The sequence below is a fragment of the Sphaeramia orbicularis genome, chromosome 18 (genome assembly GCF_902148855.1).
Source record: "Sphaeramia orbicularis chromosome 18, fSphaOr1.1, whole genome shotgun sequence".
Classification (NCBI taxonomy): Eukaryota; Metazoa; Chordata; class Actinopteri; order Kurtiformes; family Apogonidae; genus Sphaeramia; species Sphaeramia orbicularis.
The window spans coordinates 38,270,066-38,295,006 of NC_043974.1; the positions used below are offsets into that span (position 1 = coordinate 38,270,066).

At 37.7% G+C, this 24,941-nt stretch overlaps 2 protein-coding genes across 2 annotated transcripts in view; both read left to right on the forward strand.

Annotated features, from left to right (window-relative positions):
- The first annotated feature begins 22 nt into the window (after nt 1–22).
- pelp1 (proline, glutamate and leucine rich protein 1) lies at nt 23–19,324 on the forward strand. The gene is made up of 20 exons (XM_030162052.1): nt 23–187; nt 400–464; nt 2,959–3,064; nt 3,164–3,313; nt 4,269–4,340; nt 5,129–5,188; nt 5,362–5,518; nt 5,785–5,917; nt 6,630–6,717; nt 6,801–6,889; nt 7,686–7,799; nt 9,601–9,751; nt 10,100–10,253; nt 10,338–10,393; nt 10,638–10,771; nt 11,007–11,109; nt 12,385–12,961; nt 15,099–16,168; nt 17,083–17,424; nt 18,723–19,324. The coding sequence occupies exons 1-20, from the start codon at nt 47–49 to the stop codon at nt 18,813–18,815; spliced, it is 3,855 nt and encodes a 1,284-aa protein (XP_030017912.1). The 5' UTR covers nt 23–46; the 3' UTR covers nt 18,816–19,324.
- Nucleotides 19,325–24,096: 4,772 nt separating this feature from the next.
- The window catches only part of alox12 (arachidonate 12-lipoxygenase), a 32,800-nt gene continuing 31,955 nt past the window's right edge, over nt 24,097–24,941 (forward strand). The window contains exon 1 of the mRNA XM_030162070.1: nt 24,097–24,263. The gene's annotated coding sequence lies outside the window, so the exon portion shown is untranslated. The remainder of the gene's footprint in view (nt 24,264–24,941) is intronic.

Genomic DNA, 24,941 nt, shown 5'->3' on the forward strand with positions numbered 1-24,941 from the left:
GTCACCACGTCGCACAGTGGTGACGTTTGCTTGGCAGAGAGGCAAGATGGCTGCATCGGCTTGGCTGCATGGCCCATCTGCTATGCGACTAACAGAAGGTTTGGTGTCGGTTCTGAAAGAGCAGCGTCCAGATTATTTGCCTGCTTTGTTGGCAAGCTATAGAGAACATGGCGTGTTCCCGACACAGGTACCGACCGGCCCGGAAATAACCGTTAGCTTAGAAGCTACTATCTGTTAGCCTGCTGTTGCTATACTGCAGCTGCTTCAGGCGGCTTTGTTGTTCACTGAATTGACATCATTGACATATACAGGGGCGGTGTGTGGTACAGCTGTTCCAGTATTATGTTATGTACATTTTTGCTGACCTTAAATGCTTGACATGTTTGTTTATCTGTGCAGGGCGCGAGTGCTGTCGGGGGGCTCGTGGGGTTTAGCAATGCCAAACTGGGCTCGAGCAAGACCAGGTGAGACATATATGTTCATGTTAACGAAATATTTACTTAATTTATGCATACAAATAATACTCTTAATGTAATTGCAATGATGTTTTCTTCAGTCCCATGCACCGTATCCTTATCTAATGTATTAGAAGCGAAAGGGGTAACTAAATGTTATCAAATTAAACCCACACCAGCGCTGCTTTTTACTGCCAACATTATGCTTGTTTTCAGAAGTTACTTTGAAATATCGGATGTAAGGCCCTCATCTGTCTGCAAAGAATAGGATTTATGCCAGAAAAGTACAAAGAATGTTTTTCTCTAGGCAGGCAATGTAAATTTAGGCAATGAGGGTCAAAAACTAGAATTTTAAGTGAATCTTTTTTGAGTAATCAGTTCCAGTAAACTCAAACCAAGTTAGTTTGAGTTCATGAAATGGGAGTTATCATCATGAAATTATAAATGTTCAAAAGGCAACTTCACAGTCAGTAGTATGTATGACCATCACTGGCATGAAGCAACACATTGACTGTGGAAGTCTGAGTCTCAGCTGATGCCACAGTTGTGCTATGTGGCAGAAGTGGCCAGTTGTCACATGTGGTTGATCCGTACTACTGCCAGTCTGTTTGTAATATCTACAGCTGCAGAAAAAAATATTAGACCGCCCTGTGTTTTCTTCAATTTCTTGTTCATTTTAATGCCTGGTACAACTAAAGGTACGTTTGTTTGGACAAATATAATGATAACAACAAAAATAGCTCATAGGAGTTTAATTTCAGAGCTGACATCTATCCATTTTCCATGTTTTCTTGATAATAACCAAAATTATTTCAGTTCTTCCATCAATAGCTATGGCCTTGTACTGACAAAAACAGTGTTTTGAGGCATTCCATGTTTTCTTTTCTGTCTGTTTTAGTCGCATGATACACACAGGAGTTAGTACTTGGTTGCATAACCTTTGTTTTTGATGACTTTTGATGGTCTAATCATTTTTTTATGTGACTGTATTTGGCCTTTGCTACTATGCTGTGATGAGCTTTAAAGTGCCCTACTACAGCTTTCTGTGTACATCTTGCGTGTCAATGGCTTGTTGATGGCTACTGATGTTTAGTGTTTTCACCTGAGTTTTTATAGCTGGTTTTCATTGTGTACAACTTACAAACAACAGCAACAACATGTTGACTTAATTCTGAATTTTGAAGACATTCCTGGATGTTATACAATATGACTACAGATTAATTTGCTAATATTTAAGCATGACATGTGGAGTGTGGAGGATGATCTAGTGAAAACAATAAAATGTATTTGTATATACATTTTTGGAGAGTTACATAAAACTATTACCGTTTCGAAATCTTGTGTTTTTTTAAAGTCACTGAGTCTATGCAATATACATATACAGATGAAATTTATTGTTTCCCAGGGATAAATTCACTATTATTATTATGATGCATAATGTCAGGATTAACCTACTGCAAGTAAGGTTTAAAATTTTTTTAATGATGCTTTCCTCATCACAATCAAGTTCATCTGTATCTGCTGATGATCTCAGTTTGAATAATATTTTTTCATTCATTCATTTATTTGCTTCGAGCAGAAGAAAAAACAAAACATTTTATGTGTACAAGGAAGTAATAGCAGAGCAAATACATTAATAAATAAAGGTGATCAAGACAATATAGCAATTGCCATGTACACTAGTAATAACAAAATAAATTCAACAAGTATTGCTCGAAAAGGTGTGGGAAGAAGAAAATGTATTAAATCCCACCACCATCTCACGTTTATACAACGTACCACATTACTTTTGCTTCCTTTAATGATAAAGTTACAAAATGCCAGAGGGATCTGGAGAAATCACAGACAGAAAAGCAGTGCAAAATCTGCCTCACAAATTACATTTATTGTAAAGTTAATTTAATTATTGTATAACATTGCATGATAAATATATGGATAGATGGAGCTGAGTGATATGGCCAAAAATATGGTCCCTATAAACATTTTCATATTAGTCAATGACAACAATTAGCACAATAAATGTCCAAAATCTAGAAGGCTAATTTTTGGTTCCAAATTAAGGTTTAAGAAACCAAATGGTAATATGTGGTTTTACATCAATTGGAAAAGATTCATCAAGATAAAAACAACATATAAGATTCTGCTAAAACCATAATTATAGCAAAATATTTGTTTGGTGTTGAATAGATACAAATTAAGTACACCAACAAAATATCAAAACCTTTTTTAACAAAAACCATAAAGGTAAAAAATATATAAATATCACAGGAACCATAATTATCATTTCATCACCCATCCATAAGAGTAAAGTTCACAACTGTTTAAATAGTTTAATTAACTCTGTTTTTATGATAACAGTCTCACATGTGGATAAACTTAAAAGTCAAATCCTTGAATTCAGAATTGTGTGCCGTTTTGTTTTTGGAAGGTCATTCCACATCATAAATATCAATGAGAGTAAACCTGTAGGAATGTGATGAAGCTGTTGTTTGTTATGTTTCAGGTTTGAGGGGCTGTGTCTGCTCTCCATGCTGGTTAAAGACAGCTCCAGTGAAGTGTTCCACCAGCACTGTCTGTCATGGCTGCGCTCCCTACAGCAGGTCATCCAGGTAACACACTCACACACATCTGTCATAATGATGTGGTCTAGATCTGCCTGAGCGCTCTGTCATCCTTTGTCCTCTCTTATCCTCCATTATTTTGTCCAGTCTCAGGCTCCAGTTCAGACCATCCAGTTAGCAGTGAACATTCTAAAGGATGTGTTGCAGTACTCAACCCAGCTTGCAGAACTGGCCCGGGAGGTAGGTCTCAACTCCATCCTGGGCATCCTGACATCTCTGCTGGGCCTCAAGACAGAGGTAAGGGAACAGTAAATGGATGGAAATGGAATTCACTAGTTAGGTATCAATGTATATGTGATGCTTTTTGTATGAGATTGTACTGGTTTTGTCCAGTTATGAGGTCACAGTTTTGTTTGTGTTTTCTGTTGATGTGTATTTTTAAACAAAGCCTCAAATATGATAAAAAATAATATATTTTATAAGATCATATTCTCCACTCGGAATGAAAGATAAAACAAGATTCATCAGCAGTTTTCTTAAGTCTCTTCACTGTATATGTGCAATGTCAACAACAGTGCTTTAAAGGATGTCATCGTGCGTTATTTGACATATAACACAATAAATATTTTACAAGCAGATAGGTTGGATTTTCAGTTTCTTTTGAGGTATTTTGATTTAAACTTTAGACATTTTTTATAAAATTTTAAAAGCAGAAGTTTGATCAATCAACCACAAATGTAAAATCTGAAACCCATAAGAGCTACGCTGCATATTGAATGACTATAACCAGAGAGCTGTTGTAGTGCTTTGGCACTGGTCATGGAATATATAGCAGAGTTTACCACATGACATAAACCTGTATGCATTGGCCAACCAATCAAATGTGAATGATTACGTGAATGATTGAAAAAACAGCAAGTATATAAAACTAGGCTGAACCAGTGTGTCCTCTGAAGGGGGAGAAGCGGACAGAAGCACTGGCACCAAACCAGAAGAAGTCATGTACTGTTGAAAAAGTCCACACAATATATTTAGAATATTAAAATTTTACTGAATTTCTATTTAAACTTCACTGAAGTTGTGTCATTCTCAAAACCACCAGGCTCCTATGAAGTCAGTTATGTTACAGTCATGTTGCCTCAACAGAACACAGGAGCTGCTGGTCCCAACAAAGAGGCAACCAATGCTTTAAATGTTTAAACCTTGAACTTCCTAATTGTTGAAGTGTTTTTTCTCTTGTTTGTGGTCTTAGTGTGAGCTGACAGCCATGGAAGGGATGATGGCCTGTATGACCTACTATCCTCGAGCCTGTGGATCCCTCAGGGTAAGATGCTTTAGACCAGTGTTTTCAACCTTGGGGTCGCCTGGAATTCAAATGGGGTTGCCTGAAATTTCTAGTAATTGATAAAAATAATAAAACAAAACTTACTAATAAAAAATATATGGTGAGTTGACAGAGACAATCACAATATATAAAAGACATGACAAACTCTGAAGCTGGTCCTTTTCATCCATGCAATATTCAGACTTGTATGTGCTGAAGATAGATTCTGTCCATTTAAATGTTTTATTTTGTTTTTTTAAATTTTGTTTCCTTGCATGTTCGAAATAAATAAATAGAAAGAAACTGAGGCACCGTGGTACTGTTTATCTTTCATATATTCATTGTGGTCGGTTTCAGATGCTGCAGCTCTTTCATAATTTATAGTTTGAGTTATTGTTTGTTCAGTATTAATTGTCAGCCTTGTAAATCCAAGCTGGACTGACTGTACATATCCTGACCAAGGAAAATCAAATTCTCACTTTGTGCAGTAATCTACACCTGGCTTTTCTACCTCTATCCATAATAATATACATTATACAGCTTAAATGTCATCTAAAATTAACTTTTATTTGCAACATAGTATAGCAAACTATTACATGATCAAAAACAAATGAGTTTTGGCAAAAAAACAAAAATTCTCCATTTTGAATGTCTGGGGTTGCCAGAAATTTGTGATGTTAAAATTGAGTGAAAAGCCAAAAAAGTTTGGGAACCACTGCTTTAGGCAATAGACACTTTGCTTGTTCTCTGGTCTTAGGTCCAACATTTTTTGGCTATTTGTTTTTCAGGACAAACTGGGTGCCTATTTCCTCTCCAAAATGGATAGCACCAACAAGAAAACCCAAGAGGTTTGTCTTTTCGCCTGTTGTTTAAATGTCAGATGTTATTGAATGAAATTTGTTAAATACTTCGTTATCTTTCCTCTTTCCCAATTCCACATGAGCTTATAAAGCAGCTGTTGAGTTAGACCCTGGGTGTGAAGTTCACCCTCCTATTCCATGTTTACTTGTTTTTGTCTCAGATGGCCTGTCAGTGTTACGGTCGACTGCCGTGTCTCGGGGGGCTGTTAGACAGAGCGGCGGGCGCAGGCAGAGCTGAGGGCTGGACCAATCAGATTCACTGTCTACTAGCCTCAGCCAATGGCCTACTGGATCAGATCTACCAGGGTTCAGAAACGGGTATGTTTGCATGATATAGAAGACATTCTCTCTGTGATCAGTTTCTGTTTCCACCTCATGTCTTACATTTAGTATGTAGCCTACCCCCAACCTGAGGCCATCACTGCGCATACACTCGATTGTCCCTTTTTATCCAGACAGTTCCGGTGTCCATCAGCTGATAAAACATTTAATCATGTTTCCAGTTTTGTTTGTGTTACATTATCTCCTTCCATGTTCAACATGAGCCTCTGGGTGTCTAAAGTTTTTATTGTCTGGTGTCACAGAAGCAACAGTGCAATATGAAGGTCGGGGGGTGGAGCTTGCCTTTCCTCATCTTGACCAATCGGATCCGCTGCTGCTGCTGCAGCTCCAGCACAGATACACTGCTGTGTGCCTGGCACTCAAACACACACTCAGGTAAAACACACACCGAACTGAGATGGCATTTACACTCTAGACATGAATTTAAAGGAGTGGTGCTTTGCTTTTTTTAATGGAATTATGCATTTTAAAACATTTTCCTGTGGTCTACATAAACTGTAAATGATCTGCTTGGGTCAGAACTTGTCATTAATTCAACTCCACAGGTCCATCTTCAACCCTATTTCAGAGTAATGACACCAGAAAAGTGGTTTTGAGCGCTGGCCCTTTAAATGCACATGAGCCACTTCACACCCAAACTAAAAACTGAGCATTTTAGGAAATCGGCTCAAAGTTTGGACATATTTTCAGTATGGACTACAACCACTGCTACTGATAAACAATTATGGCGTACTCGGAAAAATGTTCGTCGGAAGTCTTGACCTTATATGTGTTGTGATGTATCTAGTTATAGACGTAACAAATTAAGCAGGAATTAAAACGGGTTGTAGAAATCCACCTGATTTTTGCCAAAATGAATATAAAGATAGCTTTGCAGCACCTGGAGGGTTCAAATTCAAACTTTATGAACTTTTAGGGTCCAAATACACAAATAAATGAACCAAAGACTAATAAAAGTGATTTTAGTAAAATATGACCCCTTTAAAGTCTAGAACTGTCAATGCTGAGCAGTAATATTCATTTTACACAAAGTAAGAAAGTAGACGTCAGATCATGTGAAACTGAATATTTCCTATTTTTCCATCAGGGTGGATCCGGCCTCAGCTGTCCGTCTACCTGCCAGGCTAGTACTCAATCTGGTGTGCAGAGCCCTCGCCGTCAGCTCCAAGAGCATCGTAAGAACACAGGCATTTTTTCACATAAAGTTACAGACCAGACAGAAGATGGTCAGATGGTTTAACTGACTGTGATTTTTCAGAATTTAACAGGCGATGGAAATGTGCGGTTGCTGGTCCTGCCCATCATACACACCAACACACTGGAGGTCCTGTCCGCTCTGATCACAGTGTAAGTACTGATGCACACAGACATAGAGCGGATAAACATTTACTGTGTATCTATCTACTGTCCTTCTTTTTAACCCTTAAAGATCTGAAACTATTTTTGTAGGGACTTCCAAATTAAATTTTTCTCCGCATTTAACCTTTCCTAAGTGATTTATCACCATTTATTATGATATTGTTGTTTGAATTTTGCATTTTTCAGTGAACATCTGGCATTTTTCAATGACTTTTTCAACAAAATATATCATTAGCTGACAATACAACATCTACAACCACTGTCATTTGTAAAACTACATGGGTTTTACTGCTGAATCAGTGTTGCAGAAGATGAGTGTTTCCATGATCCCACGCCTTCTCCAGACTGTTGTGTGAAGAAGGGGTGGGATTAAATAAGTTATGCTTCCTCCCACTCCTTTTCAAATGTCCAAATGAAGTCATGTATATGTATAATTTTTGTTTTTGTTTGTTTTCTTCCATGACTTCTTACTACCTGTTTGACTTCTATGGACTAAGTAAGATTACTTTGTCTTGTTGCATATTCAAGCTAAACTAAACTAAAAAAAGAAGTTCACTTCGCAGCCTCTCAACGTTCATATGCATTATATCTGGTGCCACTGAAAGATGAAAAACAGCCTTTTACCTGAGTTATTTAAACGTAGTGATAAGTGGTTCAGAAGGTATTAAACATTTTAGATCAGTATATGCTTTTGGTCAGTGGTGGCTGTTTAGGTTCTTTGAGGGTTAAGATCCTGCTCTAAAACAGATACATGATCTGAAGTGTGAATTTCTCTGTCTTCCAGTGCACGTATTGGCATGGTTCAGTACGCTGCAGTACTACAAAGGCTCTTCTCCCAAACTTTGTCTGCCTGGACTCCTCTACCTGAGACCAGCCTGGGTCAGCAAAGAGCGTACAGGTAAATGTACACACACTGACTATAGCCCTGCAGTAAAACAAATGACAGCAGGAGCATACCCTCTGCTAATGGTTCAACAATTAGCTGAAACCAATGTAAAGCACCAAGGTGTCAACAGTATGAGATTTTTGCAGTTTTACCATCTTAGAAAATATCACAGTATGGAGTAAACATTAGGCCACCTTTCCCTACTATACATACGTCCGTGACAGTTTTTTTTTTTTTCCACTGCAAAGTTTACCTTTATTTTTCTTTAACAAATAAACAAAGAAATTACATTGCCCCAATCCTGGCAGAAAAATACAAATCCATACATACAGTAAATATATACCTAAAAGTAATAACCATAAAATTGAGGATTTTATAAATAAATAGAAATAATTAAAAAAAAAAAAAAATCTACATAAATGAAATAAAATAAAATGACAATCCAATTCTAAAATCAGACCATAACAGTTTACAATTGTTGCACAGAATAGGAATTCAAATCATGCAGAACTGTGGTTTTCCCAGAAAGCCATATACGGACCCCATAAACCGGCAAATTTCATGTATGTCTGTGTTAGTAACTGTTTTCATTATTTACAGACTGTGTCCTCATTTGTAATAATAGATTAATTGGTCAATCTAAATCATCTGTAGGTGTGAAAGTGAGAGTGAACAGTTATTTGTATGTGCCGGTCTTCATTTGTCCAAAATAAGTTTCATAATGAACTAAAAATGTTTTTAAACTCTAAACTTTGTCTTTTACATTGTCTCTTTTGGCAAAAAAAAAATGGACTTAGTATAGATTAGAGTTAAATAATTTCATCAGTTCTTTCATCAGTTATTATCCAGCAGCTGTATAACAATATGCTACAAAAATTGCTTTATGTTAGAGTGGATGAACTGAACACTTCTAGTGCACACAGATGCTAAAGAATCACCATAAATGAACTGAAATAACTTAACGAGACTAACAACCACAATGAGCTCGTTTACATACGCACTAATGCTCCGATCATTATCCGATTTCTGGAGTTATCAGATAATTCAAGTGATCGTGTAAACAGGATAATCTGATAGGTTTTATCCGATAACAGCAGTAATCTGATTATGAGAAATAGGATTAACACACCTAGATATCTCCCCAATACTCCAATGTCTTCCTGCATGTATACAGTTTAATCTGATTTATTTCATTCTTTTACGTCTGTGCATGTGCATACACAGTTAAAAATAGTAGAGAACGGAAGTTACGCAGTCAAACATGGGCGGAAGACAACAGGAAATTTAAGTCTACGATCACTACCCCGAAAAATATATAATAATGGACTGGAGCGTCTAAACCAGGGCTTTTCAATTATCGCGTTTCTTAAGTGCATGTAAATGTGTTAGATCTGATTATTACAATTATCCGATTAATCCCAGACATTGGACTTTTATGTCTCAGTGTGATAAATAACACATACTACAATGCTGTCTGAAGAATACTGTAATATTGGTGCTCATTACAAATGGATGTCAACTGAAGAGGAATGCTTTAACAGTGCTGTTATTTCTTTAATTAATGACATGAGTTGGAAAATCTCTCTGAAATACATCCTGATCATTAATTCGTGTATCTGACATCATGAACCTTAACAGTCAGTTTAGGTTCGTGATGTGAGATATGTGATTTGTTGCTTCCAGTGTTCAAAGTCACTGCAGAAATACAATCAAATAGAAGAGTGAATGTGCTTTTCAACTTATCTTCATGGGGCATTTGTGTTAACCAGGCTGAGAAGCTGTGCCTAATGTGATGTTTTGCCCTTTATTTTAGCTCAGTGCGGGTTGCGGTCTTCAGATCATTAGAGCTATGGGTGCAGGTGGGTGGAGCCTCTGCGAACATCCTGCAGGGAAGCCCTACACACGCCGAACTCCTCTTTAATCACCTGTTGGGTGACATCACACCAGGAGCAGAGTCCATTAAGGTGAGTCCAGTGAAGTTGGTGTGACTACCTTTAACCTCCTAAGACCCAGGAAATGTCAGCAAAGTACAAGCTTTTTTGTTTTTTGTTAATTAAGTGCCTATATTGGAAACATCATGATGCAACAGTTTTTTCAGATGCAGTTTTTCAAATTTTTGTGGAATGTCCTTTGTGGTGGACAGTTTTCTTTTTTGTTTTGTATAAAGTTGTGAAACTTGTCCACAAATGTGGACAGAAAACCCATAGGTGGGTCTTAGGAGGTTAAGCTCCCAATGTTTTTCAGTTAAACAGCACTCTGACAGGATCTAGTCAAATCTGAAATGAAGCTGTATTTCCATCTCTGTGGTCCAGCTCCGGGGGGGTCTTTCAGCTGATGCTGTTCCTGGAGGTAAACCAGGCCCTCGCAGGACAAAGCCTCTGGTGATGACAGATACAGTGGGACCATTAATGCAGAGGAAAGGAGACCTTATGGCCAATCAGGATACTTGCCTTTCAGCCCTCAGTGGTGAGATATCATGTGTATAATAACAGTAATACTGATAATAACTCCTCTAAATATTGGTTTACTCACGTACATGTCTTTTCACAGCAATGAGACAAATCATACTGAGCAGTGGTACACTACTAAAGGATGATATACACAAGGTACTGCATGAAAGATTCTATCCCCTGTCTATTACGCATATTACACAGGGTTCATTATAAAGGAGCTCTGTTCGTGTGTTATTGTTTTTCTGTAAAACAGTTCATTTATTATACGTCAAAGAGTTTGTGAGTGTTTACCATGAAAAACCTCAGGAACAATTAATTGCTGCCATTGGAGCTGTGCCCACACTGTGATCTTTTTGCTCACCTAGTCAGTGTGTGTTGTCGTCTTGTCGTCTCCCAGCGTCTCCATGATGTGGTGCTGCCGCTGTGTGTGCGTCTGCAGCAGCAGCAGACCAGCAGCAGCTCCGCCTGTGACTCTGCAGGAGGCATCAGCGGACAGTACAGCAGCGCCCTCAGCAGGCGAGAACTCTACAGGTACATGTTTGATCCACTCCACAGGAAGACTAGGTTCAGGACATTTGAAGCTTTAGATCCACACTGTCTTTTTTTTTTGTATGTTGTTGTCTATGGTCTGTCAATTCCTGTCTCTTTTGTCTGGGAAACAGTATGTTGTAAAAGGAGATAGAAAATACTCTTAACTGTTGTGCAAGTAACATTTCTTCTTGTGTGTTTTGGATGTAAAGATATCGATGTGTTTGTTCTGTTGCAGGTTACTGCTGGCTCTGGTCCTGGTCCCTTCCCCTTGTTATCCCCCTCCCTTGTCCTGTGCTGTGTCCATCCTCAGCAAAGGACGCACTGACCGAAACCTGAAGGTGAGGTCTCTGACAGGGACAGTGCAGAGTATGCTTATCCCTCTCAGGTTTGGTTTACGTTGAGGACTTTTTCTCAAATAGTGCTTTGTTTTCTTTATTGTAAATTGTAACCACAGCTTATTTCTTTATTAAATTTGTAACACATTGCTGCACACGAGAAAACCCTGATCTACAAGTGACATTTATGGCAAGTGTTATCTTTTACTAATTCCTACAGTGGAACAAGAATCATTTACCAAGTTGTATCAATGACAGTTTTCTAAAAAGTGATTTGGTCTTTGTTCAGTATTCAGTTCACTTATGCACTTACAGTACATCCTGTCAGTTGATACCAACAATGCTCCAGCAATCTTATCAGTGGTGTCATATCTTGTGTACTAACATAACAGTAGCTTATAATCACATTTGCAGCTCCTTCACTTGGAAGAAATGGAATGATGTGAATATATATATCATTAAACATGAGAATGAAACAGCATTTTTGTAGAGTTACCTTTTAGTGAAATGCTCTTGGTCACACCATGTTCAGTTGTGCAAAAAATTAGTAGACCATCAAAAGTCATCAAAAACAGAGGTTATGCAATCAAGTACTAACTCCTGTGTGTATCATGTGACTAAAACGGGCGGAAAAGAAAACATGGAATGCCTAAAAGCACTGTTTTTGTCAGTACAATGCCATAGATATTGACGTAAGAACTGAATTGATTTTGGTTATTATAAAAAAAAAACATGGAAAATGGATAGATATCAGCTCTGAAATTAAACTACCATGAGCTATTTTTGTTGTTATCATTATATTTGTCCAAACAAAAATACCTTTAGTTGTACCAGGCATTAAAATGAACAAGAAATTGAAGAAAACAAAGGTGGTCTAATATTTTTTTTTCCATGACTGTATATTTGTTAGGGCTTTTATTGGGAAAGGTCGCAAATGGTGAAATAACATCTGTTGCTATTGTTACATCCACAAGATGCTGAAAAGCAGAAAATACTTCATTCTAACACTATATATTTATACATTAATGTCTCTATGATAACTGCTGCAGATGCATCGTAGTCACATCTTTTACAGGCTTTCAGTAAACTGTTGACTAGGAAATAATCGGCCCATACATCAGCACAGGTGTTTGATTTGCATGAGTGAATGTATACCTATATGAAAATGAAGTAGGACACAGACTGTGGAGCATGCCATGTGCTGCTGTTGTTGTTGTCTTATAAAAACATGTTTGACTCTCATGAATCCCTTCTGTTTTTGTGGCCTTTCTTCTGCAGGTGTCTTCGTTCTGCACCGAGGCTCTGACCATCTGTAACTCCCTCCTTCACCCCCGCACTCCTTCCATCGCCCTCCCCTTACCCCCTCTTACCCTCAAACCCACACCCTCTGCTGCAGGCCTCACCCCCTCTCAGGGACCAACTCCCGGACTCACTTTGCCAACCCTTCTCGGCGGTCCCACCCCAGGTCCTCCTTTCCCCTCTCGCCATTCTCTCGGCCTTGGCCCTGCTGCTTCCTTGCTGGGCTCTTTGGAGAACCACCTGTCCCTGGTCCCAGGGCTGCCAGGTCAAGCCCCCACCCCAGGGGACATGATGCTGTCTCCACACACTATGCATCACCAGCCAGAGCCAACAGGACTCGGCCCTCCAGAGGGGCAGAGACCTGTTTTTGTGCGCTATGACAAAGAGGAGGCTGAGGATGTTGAGATTTCTCTGGAGAGCGACTCGGACGACAGCGTTGTTATCGTCCCCCCAGGGTTGCTGGGTATGGAGAACCAGCAGGATGAGACGGCAGCAGCTGTGAACTCCCAGAACATGGCCTCCACTACACAAGGGAGCACTACTCTGACACTACCAGGTAGGGCTGGGTAATAGTGATAATCTGACAATATGATGGAAATCAGGATACAAGGTTATACAATATGTTTTAATGCTGTGAGCGAAGCTGTATATGATAGTACTACTGTATATCATAAGATAAGACTTTATTGATCCCACCATGGGGAAATTTCACAATTGACAGCAGCAACATGCAACACACCAGTGCAAGAGAAAAGCAGGTAGAACAGAAAAAGGAGTGATACATCTAGGGGTGTGTATTGGCAAGAATCTGGTGATACGATACAAATCACAATACTAGGATCACGATATGATATATCACAATATATCATGATACTATTTAAAAGGCAATTTTTTGTTTGTTTCTTTTTAAAAAATGATTATTTCCTGGAAGAATTGAATTACACCAGCAATATGCACAGATACTAAACACTGTTTTTTTTTTTTTTTATCACAACAGGGTCTAATGCTATGTCCCAAAATGTTCCTGTGTTCAAACTGAAATTATGTTTTACAGACATTACAGTTTAAGATCCTGTTCAAATGTTCATATTCTATTAGTTCAGAACTAACATCAGAACGTTATTTTTGTCCCAACAAAGGAACTAACATCTACCTCTCTCAGACAGTAAAAAGTGCTTTTAGGATGCTTCAAATAACCATTTTTTAATAAAACGGTGTTAAATAATGATAAATAAGATATAAACAATAAAGAAAAACAAAAAACAAAAATGAACCTCCGTCATATCTGCATTTGAATAAATACCTGAAAATATCGATACAGTACTTTTTAGTATCAATACAGTATTGTGAAATGAAATATCGCGATATTTTGCAGAACCGATATTTTCTAACACCCCTAGATACATCCATACCATCATAAAGAATCTGTAGACAGAGTGTAAGTAAATAAATGAACCCATTTGCTTTTCTTGTATATATTAAATTATATAGATGTATAAATGTAGGGCTGGTTGATGACGCCAAAGGCCATTTGATTCCTTCTCCCCCCAGTCTCCAGAAATGTCATCCATCATAATCTTCTCCAATAATATTGCCAGTTTGTTCCTCCTTTAGGTACTGCCAACAGTGTCACAACATGATCCATGTACAGTGTTTTCTTTCACATATCTAGCAAATACGTGCACAAAATTAACATAATGATTAGAATTTTAGATTCACATTAAGATGGTGTGTTTTTTGTGGAGAGTGTCTAATATATGGTGCAAATGAAACGGAAGATTAGCTACATTTTCTTTTTTAATTTAATGAACTGGGGTTTAGATGTATTTTCCTAAAAGCATTTGTGTCCAAAAAGCTGCAACTTTTTTGTAATTTCCCCTTTGGTTGATAAACTTGGTTATCTTGCTGGGTCTTCCGCAATCATTAGGCAAGTAAAATGAGCTGCAAGGGGGAGTCACTGGTACTTTTGCTGTCTGAAGAGCTTTTATCAATCAATATATAGCTTTTTTTTTTAACCCTTTCATGCATAAATTATGAGAGCCTCAGTCAAGATTTTTTTTTTTCCTGAGTGTTTTTATTCCTCTTCAGGCATGAAAAAAAAAAACAGTGTGATTGAAATGTTTTTATAAACCTATTTTTCATGGAGTTACAAAAATATCCACTCAGCAGGACACCATTCGTTTAATTTTTGAAGCAAACAAACATGTATTTACTGTCATACTGTGTGAAAACTATGAAATAATTTTTTTAATGCTGCTAATCTGATGTTTTCTCACATTTTAACATACTATAATACTAGCTATTACTCACTCAGATAATATGCAAATAAAACAACAACTACTTTTTGTTTTAAAAGAAACTGTTCATTACAGTCTAATTGATTTACACTCAAATATGTTACTGCAGATCAGGTTTATCAAGAACATAATGTAAAGTTACAGTAATGGTATGAATTGCAGTGAATGGGATGATGCGTAAGTGTCCACTGTGTTGGCTGATATGGAACTAAAACAGCAAAACCCATGAATATACAAGAGAACGGCTGTAGAATAACTGTCCACTGGAGTGACCACAATGCATGAGAGGGTTAAATGAATTCACATAGCGTTAATCTAGCCAAAATATTGATAGTTTTGCAGTATCCCAAACATGATATTTTGATACTTAAGTGTGTTTATCATCCATTCTACCAGGAGGAGATTCTGTCACCATGGTTCCCACCACTTCGTCAACAACCACAATAGACGGGCTTTCACTCCCCAATGATTTGGCCACCTCATCACCTCTCCTCGCCACCTCCACCACCACCCCCATAAACTCCTTCCCTCCCTCCAGTGGCTCTGTCGTCTCCCTGGTCCCACCTTTGAACTCTAGCGCTCTCACAGCGTCACCTAGTGGCCTGGCGGACTCATTGCCTGGCAGGCCTCAGCTCCAACAGATGCTGATGCAGCCCTCCAATGCGGGCCAACCGGGCCCCATGGGTCTACCGCTCCAAATGCACCAGCTGCAGAACCAGCTGAGCCAGGGCCGCCACCTCCACCAGCAGCACCCACCACCGGCACCCGCCAGCAACGAAGACTCGGCCGTCATCAACATCAACAGCACAGATGAGGAGGAGGAAGAGGAGGAGGACATGGAGGACGACGAGGAGCTTGACGAAGAGGAAGAGGGCATGGATGAGGAGGATGAGGAGGAGGATGTAAGTGATTATGGGGATGAAGAGTTTTATGATGGGGAGGAGGATTTTGAGTATGATGAAGAGGAGGGGGAAGAGCTGGAGGAGGAAGAGGAGGAGGATGGGGATATCCCACCACTGGAAGGAGCAGAAGACAAAGGTGCAGAAGGTGGGGTGGAGGAGGGCAAAGTTCTCAGTGCAGCAGTGGACGAAGGCGGCATCGCCGGGTTCAGCGTAGAAGGAGAGCCAGAGGGGGGCATAGAGGAGATCCAAACCAGAGCACTGTTTGGAGAGGACCGCGTCAAAGTCCAGGAGGTGGAGAGCATAGGGGTCCTGGAGGACGCAAGGGAGGGGGTCGGAGAGGAGGATGAAAGTGAGAGGATGGACGACCCCACCATGCCCCAGATCTTGTGTGTTACCGGCGGAGCAATGGAGGAGAGAGACGAGGCAGAGGAGGAGGATTCAGGAGGAGGAGCAGCGGATGGACAAGGAGATCCACAGGAGGAGGGGCCCACATGGGAAAAGGAAACCAATGATGTCGAACCTACTGATTCCTCAGAAGAACACATGACCAATCAGAGTCAACAGGTAGACGTCACTCATTTCAAGTATTCAGTTTATAACAATGAATAAGGGCTGATGATTTGAGATTGTTTTAAAGCAGGGGTCTCAAATTCATTTTCTTTCAGGGGCCACATTCAGCCCGATTTAATCTCAAGTGGGCCGGACCAGTAAAATAATAACATAATAACCTATAGATAATGACAACTCCAAATTTTTGTCTTAGATTTAGTGCAAAAAAAACCCATTAAATTATGAAAATACTTACTTTTATAAACTATCCAAACAAAAAAGATGTGAATAACCTGAAAAAAATTTTATTTCTTAGGAAAAATAAATGCAATTTTAACAACATTATGCCACAACGTGTCATTTGTACATGTGCGTTATGGATCGGATCTACAAAGACACTAAACACTTAGTAACAGGCAGAAAATTGTTAAAATTGTCCTTAATTTTCTTTAGACATTTCAGGTTGTTCATATTTGTTCAGGTTGGTCACTTTTTATTGTTACAGGATAGTTTGTAAATGTAAATATTTTCTGCTCTAAAACAAAGACAAAAATTTGAAGTTGTCATTATTTATAGGCATAGTGTAATATTATTTTTTTCACATCAAACCAAGAAGAAAATGCAGTCATCATTTTTTCAAGTTATTATGCTATTTTACTTTAGATCAAATTGATCTGCATGTGGAACCTGAACTAAAATGAGTTCGACAGCCTTGACTGTGGAATTTTTGCACTTTGCAAATTCATCCCACGGGCCGGATTGGAACCTTTGGCGGGCTGCATTTGGCCCCTGAGCCGCATGTTTGAGACCCCTGTTTTAAAGACTCACTGATATTAAACTCCTACAGTTTGCATTAATTCCACAGGGGGCTTCAGATGTTCTGCAGCCCAAATGTGAAAACCTCCTAATTCTGTCTGTATTGAACGTAGGAGCAGGATCCTGAAGCTGCACAGGAAAGCGGTGTGAGTGAAAGTCAGCCGTCTGGTCCTGAAGAAGAGCAGCTGGAGGCAGTCCAGGCTGGACCCTCATCCTCCTCAGACCCAGAAGCACCAGCAGGACCAAGTACAGCAACAACAACAACTACTACAACAACAACAACAACAGAGGAGGAGGAGCCGGTTAGTGAACACAGAGACAAAGAGGAAGCAGAGCCACAGGCAAAAGAAGCAGCACAGAAGGAGAATGATGAAGAGGAGAGTAAAGGAGTGAAGAGGAAGAGAGAGGAGGTTATCGGAGACGAAGAGGCCGGACAAAGCACTGAGAAGAAAAAGGTATGACACCAGTTACTTATTACATTTAATGCATGTTTCTAATTTTCAAAAACCAAATGGAAGAATCATTATAGAGATAGTATATGGAGTCAGTTATGAGAGTATATTTACACTCAGACACAATTAAGTATTTGTATGTCATATTCAGTACATGACAAAAGTTTACAGTCCAGTATGCAATATTTTCTTGGATAACCATTAGCTTTGATTACAGACACATTCTGTGGCATTCTGTATTCCATGCAACGTCCCAATAAAACTCATATTTTTCTTATACAGTCGCTGAAAAAAATATTAGACCATCCAAAGTCATCAAAAACAATGGTTATGCAATCCAGTACTAACTCCTGTGTGTATCACGTGACTAAAACAGACAGAAAACAAAAACATGGAATGTCTAAAAGCACTGTTTTTGTCAGTACACTGCCATAGATATTGATGTAAGAACTGAAGTGATTTTGGTTATTATAAAAAAAAAAAAACATGGAAAATGGAGATATCAGCTGTGAAATTAAACTATTATGAGCTATTTTTGTTGTTATTATTATATTTGTCCAAACAAATGTACCTTTAGTTGTACCAGGCATTAAAATGAACAAGAAACTGAAGAAAACAAGGGGTGGTCTAATCATTTTTTCCACGACCGTACAGGCAGGGGTATAATAGGTTTAACACTATTCACCTGATTCTTTTCAAACTTCACGTTTGTTACCACAAGGAGAGGTGCAGTGCATGGTTTAAAGGTTGGTTTCAATTTTGGGATTTTTTTTTTTTTTTTTTGTTTGTTTTTTTACAAATTTTTGGAAATTTCATCTCACAATTTGTCAACTGATTTCTCTGACATTATTCATCCAATTTTCAAATTTCACAGCAGGATGCAACAGGGGTATGAGTGCAGGGCAGCCCTCGGGTCATTACAGTGTTCACCGTTGGTCTTATTTTGGTTCTTTCCTTTTTTTTTTTTCATTAAATCTTTATTGAATGACGTAGAGTATACAGACAATGTATACAACAAGAAAATAACATAAGTTTCCCAGGGAGAATACACTACAATACAATGTCCAAATCAGAGCAAATGCTGATGGTTTTTATAGCCTTTTGTTTCCAGATTTATCTAAACAGCTTTAAATAAAGTTCAGCATCTTTCAAAAATAAATATTTGGTTTTGTGTTATAGAACTTACATTTGTGAATGAAAAATTTAACAAGAGAAATAAATTAATTATAAAAATGCTTTTTTTTTCCTTTTTGGGGTATCTGTAATAATATTTTGGTTCTTTCCTCTCTTGTGTCTTTCAGATGGATGATGAAAACATGGCGTCCATGTTGGCCGATTTTGTCGCATGTCCACCTGACGATGAAGACGGTGCCTCTGGATCGAACCCTAACTGATGCGATTGACGTTTCCATGGATACAGCAGATGCTGCTGGCATACTGTATCATTTATAACGTGTTCAAAGTTTGGTTACCTCATACCACTTTTCATTCTGTACATCCTTCAGTCATTGGTCACAGTTATCACAACCAGATGGCAACAAATATAGCCTTGTTTTCAGCTGTTTTTCAATGTCAGTGCCAGTTTCCAGCCCTACTTTGAGACCTGGGAAACGAGGAGAGGGAAGTCTTTTAAATATGTCACATAATTTTGATTGTATCTGACAAGAATTCCATACTTAGTTTAGGTAAAAGAGGCAGTCCACTGTGTCCAGTCAGCAAGGAGGTGGAGCTGTGAGAAGTATTACTCTGGTATGGTAGCCTTCATTCATGTAAACAGAATACATTATCCTACAGTCAGTGTACCAAGTGCTATCTGGTTTCTGTGTATGTTTATTGCTCTTTATGTTTTGTCATCACTGTCGTATGGTTTGTTATAAAAACAAAGGTAAAAAAAAACCAAACAGTTCTTATTGCGGTTCTGTTCTTTGTGTGAGTGTACGAGCCAAAGGGTAAAGACAACAGGAAAGAAGGGGAAATTGTGCAGAGGAACATCCATACCATGGTTATCGTTAACGAAAACTAACGAAATGATGAAAACTAGAATTGAAAAAACATTTTCGTTAACTGAAATTAATAAAAACTATAATTAATAGAAAAAAAAGATAACTAGCTGAAACTGTATTGTGTGCTTACAAAACTAAAACGCATAAAAATTATGGATAAAATTCCCTTCGTTTTTGTCTTTTTCAATGTTGGATTGATTCGAAAACGATTGATTTTGCTCTACCAATTTTAGCAAGCTGCACCATACGGCACTTAACGGTCCGTCACTTGTTTCCAGTCGTCTTCTGGTCCCCACTCTACCTGGAAACATGGAGACTAAAGTTGGGAGAAAGCAGCAGAGTCCTGTCTGGGGTTTATTTGAATACGATGGCGAGGAAGATAAAAGATATGAAAAAAACTAAAACTAAGCATTTAGAAGAAAAAAAACTAATAAACACAAACAAACCTGCTCTAAAAACTAATTAAAACTAACTGAATTAGAGAAAAAAAAGTCAAAACTAAATAAAACTAAACTATAATGAAAAATCCAAAACTATTATAACCTTGATCCATACATGATTCATTCCTTTTATTTTTTTGTCTTTTTGTCACAGTATGATCAAGTGAGACCTATAAAAACTACTATACTTCAACACTGATTTTTTTATCAGTCCAGCCTATGTATTTTTGTTTTAATTTTCTTTGTTTATCCCTGATCCTAGTCCACCAGGGACAGTAGGTCCACTGAAGGTGACTGGTTTAAGTCCATTAGTCAAGGACACTGACAGGAGAATCTAGCTTGGATGTTTTTGATAGAAGGGAAACAAGAATCAGGAGGAAAGCCCTGTGGACCATCAGCGTTGCTAGGCAACTACTGCTATGTCTGTTTTTTCAGTATATGCATTACCTCAGGTTATGTTCTAATGTCGAAGTGCCATAACCCAGATGCTGAGAACAATTATGACAAAGAGATCCAGGAACTAGAATGTGTAATACAGGATCTGTCCGTTCTTTGAAGGAAGACGGACGAGTCTGTGATGTGTTGAGTTGAAGTTTTCAGATTTAGCTTGAAAAGAGTTGAGAAATTAGAAAAAAGCAAAAGACACTGCAGCATCATCATATGTCTGTAGATATAGACATCATCTGCGTCTTTGTTACCTCCACCAAGGAGCTTATGTTTTTGCCAGGGTTTGTTTGTTGGTTAGTTAGCAAGATAACTCAAAAAGTTATGGACGGATTTTCATGAAATTTTAAGGAAATGTTGATACTGGCACAAGAAACAAATGATTAAATTTGGTGGTGTTAGGGGGGGACAGACCTGCTTGATCACCACCAAAATGTAATCATTTTTTCCTTGTGCCAGTATCAACATTTCCTGAAAATTTCATCAAAATTCGTCCACAACTTTTTCAGTTATGTTGCTAACTAACCAACAAACAAACAAACCCTGGCAAAAACATAACCTCCTTGGCGGCGGTAAAAACAAAACTACTGAGACCAGTATTCACAGTTGGTTTCATAACCAATGCTAAAACTAACTTCAGTCTCAGGAAACACGTCAGCCCTCTGGAACATTAAAGATAAACAACCAGGTCTTGTCAGCCGGAGCCACAGATACAAACACATCTGTTCCAGTCCAGTACGCACAGGAGGAGTTCAACTGGAAGACTCTTAGTGTGTTATGTTTGTCTGAACTTGCCAAAGAGACAAAGATGTGGGCTGTAGATACTATCACATAAATAAGTAAATACCTGAGCACACTAGGACACTCACAGCTAAACCTGTTTGTTTTTTAACTGAATTTTTATGTAGTTTTGCTCATACAAATATACCAGCAATTTTACATTCATAAACACATCTAATCAAACATCCCAATATGGCATACATGAAAGAAATATGGATATCAGCAGTAGATATTAATGACAATTAGTCACAAATGACACATGAATGACACTAAAAAGACCAAAACTGCAAATAAAATAAGGGGAGGAAAAAAAAAAAAACACTTCTGAATGCTTATTGCATTAAAAGGTTAATCATGGGCCTCCATCTCTTACCATACCATACCAACTTTATTTATAAAGCACTTTAAGAACTTTACAGCTGGCCAAAGTGCCGTACACCAAACATAAAACAAGGGGCTAAATAAGTAAATAAAACTAGTGAAAACACAGGGTGTTAAGTGGGCTAAGAACAACACAATACAAACATCATAAAAACAAAGACAAAAATAAGTAATTTGCTCCATTTGATAGATTTCTTTCACTTTCTCAATCCACATGTGATATGTGGGGGGTTCAGGTTTCAACCACCTGATAGTGATGCGTTTAATGGCTGCTGTTAGTAAAATTAGCATAAGATATTTTTGGTTATTTCCCTCTAAACCATCTGGGATTACACCTAAAATAGTAAACTTTAGTTCAGTGTTTTTCAAACTTAGGGTCGAGAATTCAAATGGGGTCACCTGAAATTTCTAGTAATTGATAAAAATAAAAATAAAAACTTACTAATGAAAAATATATGGTGATTTAACAGAGGCAATCCCAATCCATAAAAGACATGACAAACTGAAGCACTGTGGTTCTGTTCATCTGTCAAATGTTCATTGTGGTCGGTTTCAGATGCTGCAGCTCTTTCATAGTTAATAGTTTGAGTTTTTGTTTGTTCAGTATTAATTGTCAGCCTTGTAAACCCAAGCTAGACTGACTGTACATATCCTGACCAAGGAAAATCAAATTCTCCCTTTGTGCAGTAATCTACACCTGGCTTTTCTGCCTCCGTCCAGAATAATATACATTATATAGACTAGATGTTGTCTAAAATTAACATTTATTTGCAACATAGTATAGCAAACTATTACATGATCAAAAACAAATTAATTTTAGCAAAAAAAAAAAAAAACAAAAAAAAAATCTCCATTTTTTACGGAAGCGTATTGCATTCACACAAAAAAATAAAATTTGGCTCTGTTTTTCCAAATTAACGAGATAATTATCTCATAATTACAAGAAAAAATAAGTTAAAAAAAGGGTCTGTTTTTCTGAATTAACAAGATACTGTTTTCTGAATAAATAAAAATTCTTCTTTGTTTTTTTGAATTAATAAGATACTGTTTTCTGAAAAAATAACAATTCTTCTTTGTTTTTTTGAATTAACAAGATACTGCTTTCTGAAAAAATAAAAATTTGGCTCTGTTTTTAAGAGATAATTATCTCGTTAATTTGGAGTTAAATTTCATCTCATTTATTTGGAAAAACAGCCAATTTTTTTAAACTTATTTTTTCTCATAATTACAAGAAAACAATCTCGTTAATTCAGAAAAAAAGAGCCAAATTTTATTTTTGTGTGTGAATGCAATACGCTTCTGTAGTTTTGAATGTCTGTGGTCACCAGAAATTTGTGATGTTAAAATGGGAGATCAGCCATTTAAAGTTGAAACACAAAGTTAAAAGGATCTTTTCAGCAAATTAGTAGAAACTTGTGGTGTTGGTGTGTAGTCCAGACCAAGGTTATTATCGTCAACAAAAACTAACGAAATGGCGAAAACTAGAATTGAAAAAACATTTTCGTTGACTAAAATAAATAAAAACTATAATTAAAAGAAAAAAATGATAACTAACTGAAACTGTATTATGTGTTTACAAAACTAACTAAAACGTATAAAAATTCTGGATAAAATTCCCTTTGTTTTCATCTTTGTCAATGTCGGATTGATACAAAAGTGATTTATTTTTCTCTAGCAATTTTAGCTAGCGGCACCATGCGGTACTTCATGGTCCGTCACTTGTCATCACTTGCCGTTTAGAGTCATCTTCTGGTCCCCACTCTACCTGGAAATATGGAGACTAAAGTTGGGAGAAAACAGCAGAGTCCTGTCTGGGATTTATTTGAAAACGACGGCGAAGAAGATAAAAGATACGACAAAACTAAAATTAATACTAAAACTAAACTAAAACTAAGCATATAGAAAAAATGAAAACTAATAAAAACTAGCAAACCTGCTCTAAAAACGAATTAAAACTCACTGAATTAGAGAAAAAAAAAGTCAAAACTAAATAAAACTGAACTAGAATGAAAAATCCAGAACTTTTATAACCTTGGTCCAGACCACTTAAGCAGACTAACACCAGGGCTGATATATTTGTACTTCCCTTTCTGTGTCGCTCACTTCATTACATACATATTTGCATAATGTGACTTTGAATGATGAACAGAAGGTTCTAAACGTTGCTCTGTTGTGGATTTTTCTGCTGCTCTCCATCATTTTGGAGCCTGTTTCCTGGCAGGTCATATACCTCTTTGTGTTTCAGTGTTTTTACAGCTGCTTCTCTACACTTCAGTAATGTGGACCATATCTGATAGTGTGTAGCCCAGATATTGCTCCAACTTCCCTTTTGCAATGTGTGTGTAGGTGTTTATGCACTTTTTCTATCCAGGTGGGGACTGAGATCTGAATGTACATTTACAAATGGGGACTTGGTGAATCAGAATTGGGTTAAAGTTGTTTATTCATTTATTTATTTTAGTTAAAGGGTTAGACTTTCAGTTGTGATGGTTCAGATTAAGTCACAGGAGTCCTCACTTGGATAGTGAAAGAGAATCGTGTGTGCGTGTAGATGACACTAAAAATGAGGGAGGGGAGGAGAAAAGGGAGTGGGTGTGTCTGAGAAACTTCTGCTGAATACATTCACAGTCACTCCACACACAAAGGAGGAGAACGTATGCTTTTTGAGATGATATATCCACATACGCTGAGCGGGGAAACGTTCTAACAGCGCTGACGTAGGAGAGGAAGAGTGCAACCAAAGGACAAGAGAGGAGTACAACCAGACAGAGACAAGAAGAAGAAGAAGAAGAAGGTATGTGCTGTTGGGATTTCTACTCAACAGAGCTAAAGAGAGTAATAGAGTACATGTTTTTTTAGTGTTTGATCACTTTATTCAACTGTTAACCATTTAAAACCATCCTCCTGAGACCCAGCAATGCATTTCTGTCCTCTGTAGGAAAAAAAAAGTTGGTCATTGCAAAGGACATTCCATAATAAATAAATAAATAAATAAAAATAAATGTAAAAATGTATCTGAAAAACTATTGCATTATGCAGTTTCCAATCAAGACTATTGTTTAATATAAAAAAGCTCAAATTTTCACTTTCCTGGGTCTCAGGAGGATTTGCACCTGAGTATGAGTGTATGACCTACACTCACCTGATCAGACAAGCTAGTCAGGTGTTCTTCCTGCACCCGAGGTCATTTTTCACACTTCTTTTTACAATGACTTTTTACGTCTGCTGGCAAAACTGACTCTGAACAGCCCCCATACCAGTAGAACCCTGTGTATGTGTGCAAAAACTATGTAGAACAGTGCAAATGGCCGACTGAGAATGAGACACTTAACCCTTTATAATAATAATAATAATAATAATAATAATAATAATAATAATAATAATAATAATAATAATAATAAGGGTCATTCCCTTATAGATTTACAGAATGTGTTATTCCTGTGGATCCAAAATGTTGTATTTTGCACATCTT

What these genes read in the sequence shown, in the direction of transcription:
- pelp1 (XM_030162052.1), top strand. Translation starts at nt 47, where the DNA reads ATGGCTGCATCGGCTTGGCTGCATGGCCCATCTGCTATGCGACTAACA. An exon ending in TGCTGGGCCTCAAGACAGAG is followed by an intron (nt 3,314 to 4,268) that starts GTAAGGGAACAG and finishes TTGTGGTCTTAG; the next exon opens with TGTGAGCTGACAGCCATGGA. An exon ending in CTGTCCGCTCTGATCACAGT is followed by an intron (nt 6,890 to 7,685) that starts GTAAGTACTGAT and finishes TCTGTCTTCCAG; the next exon opens with TGCACGTATTGGCATGGTTC.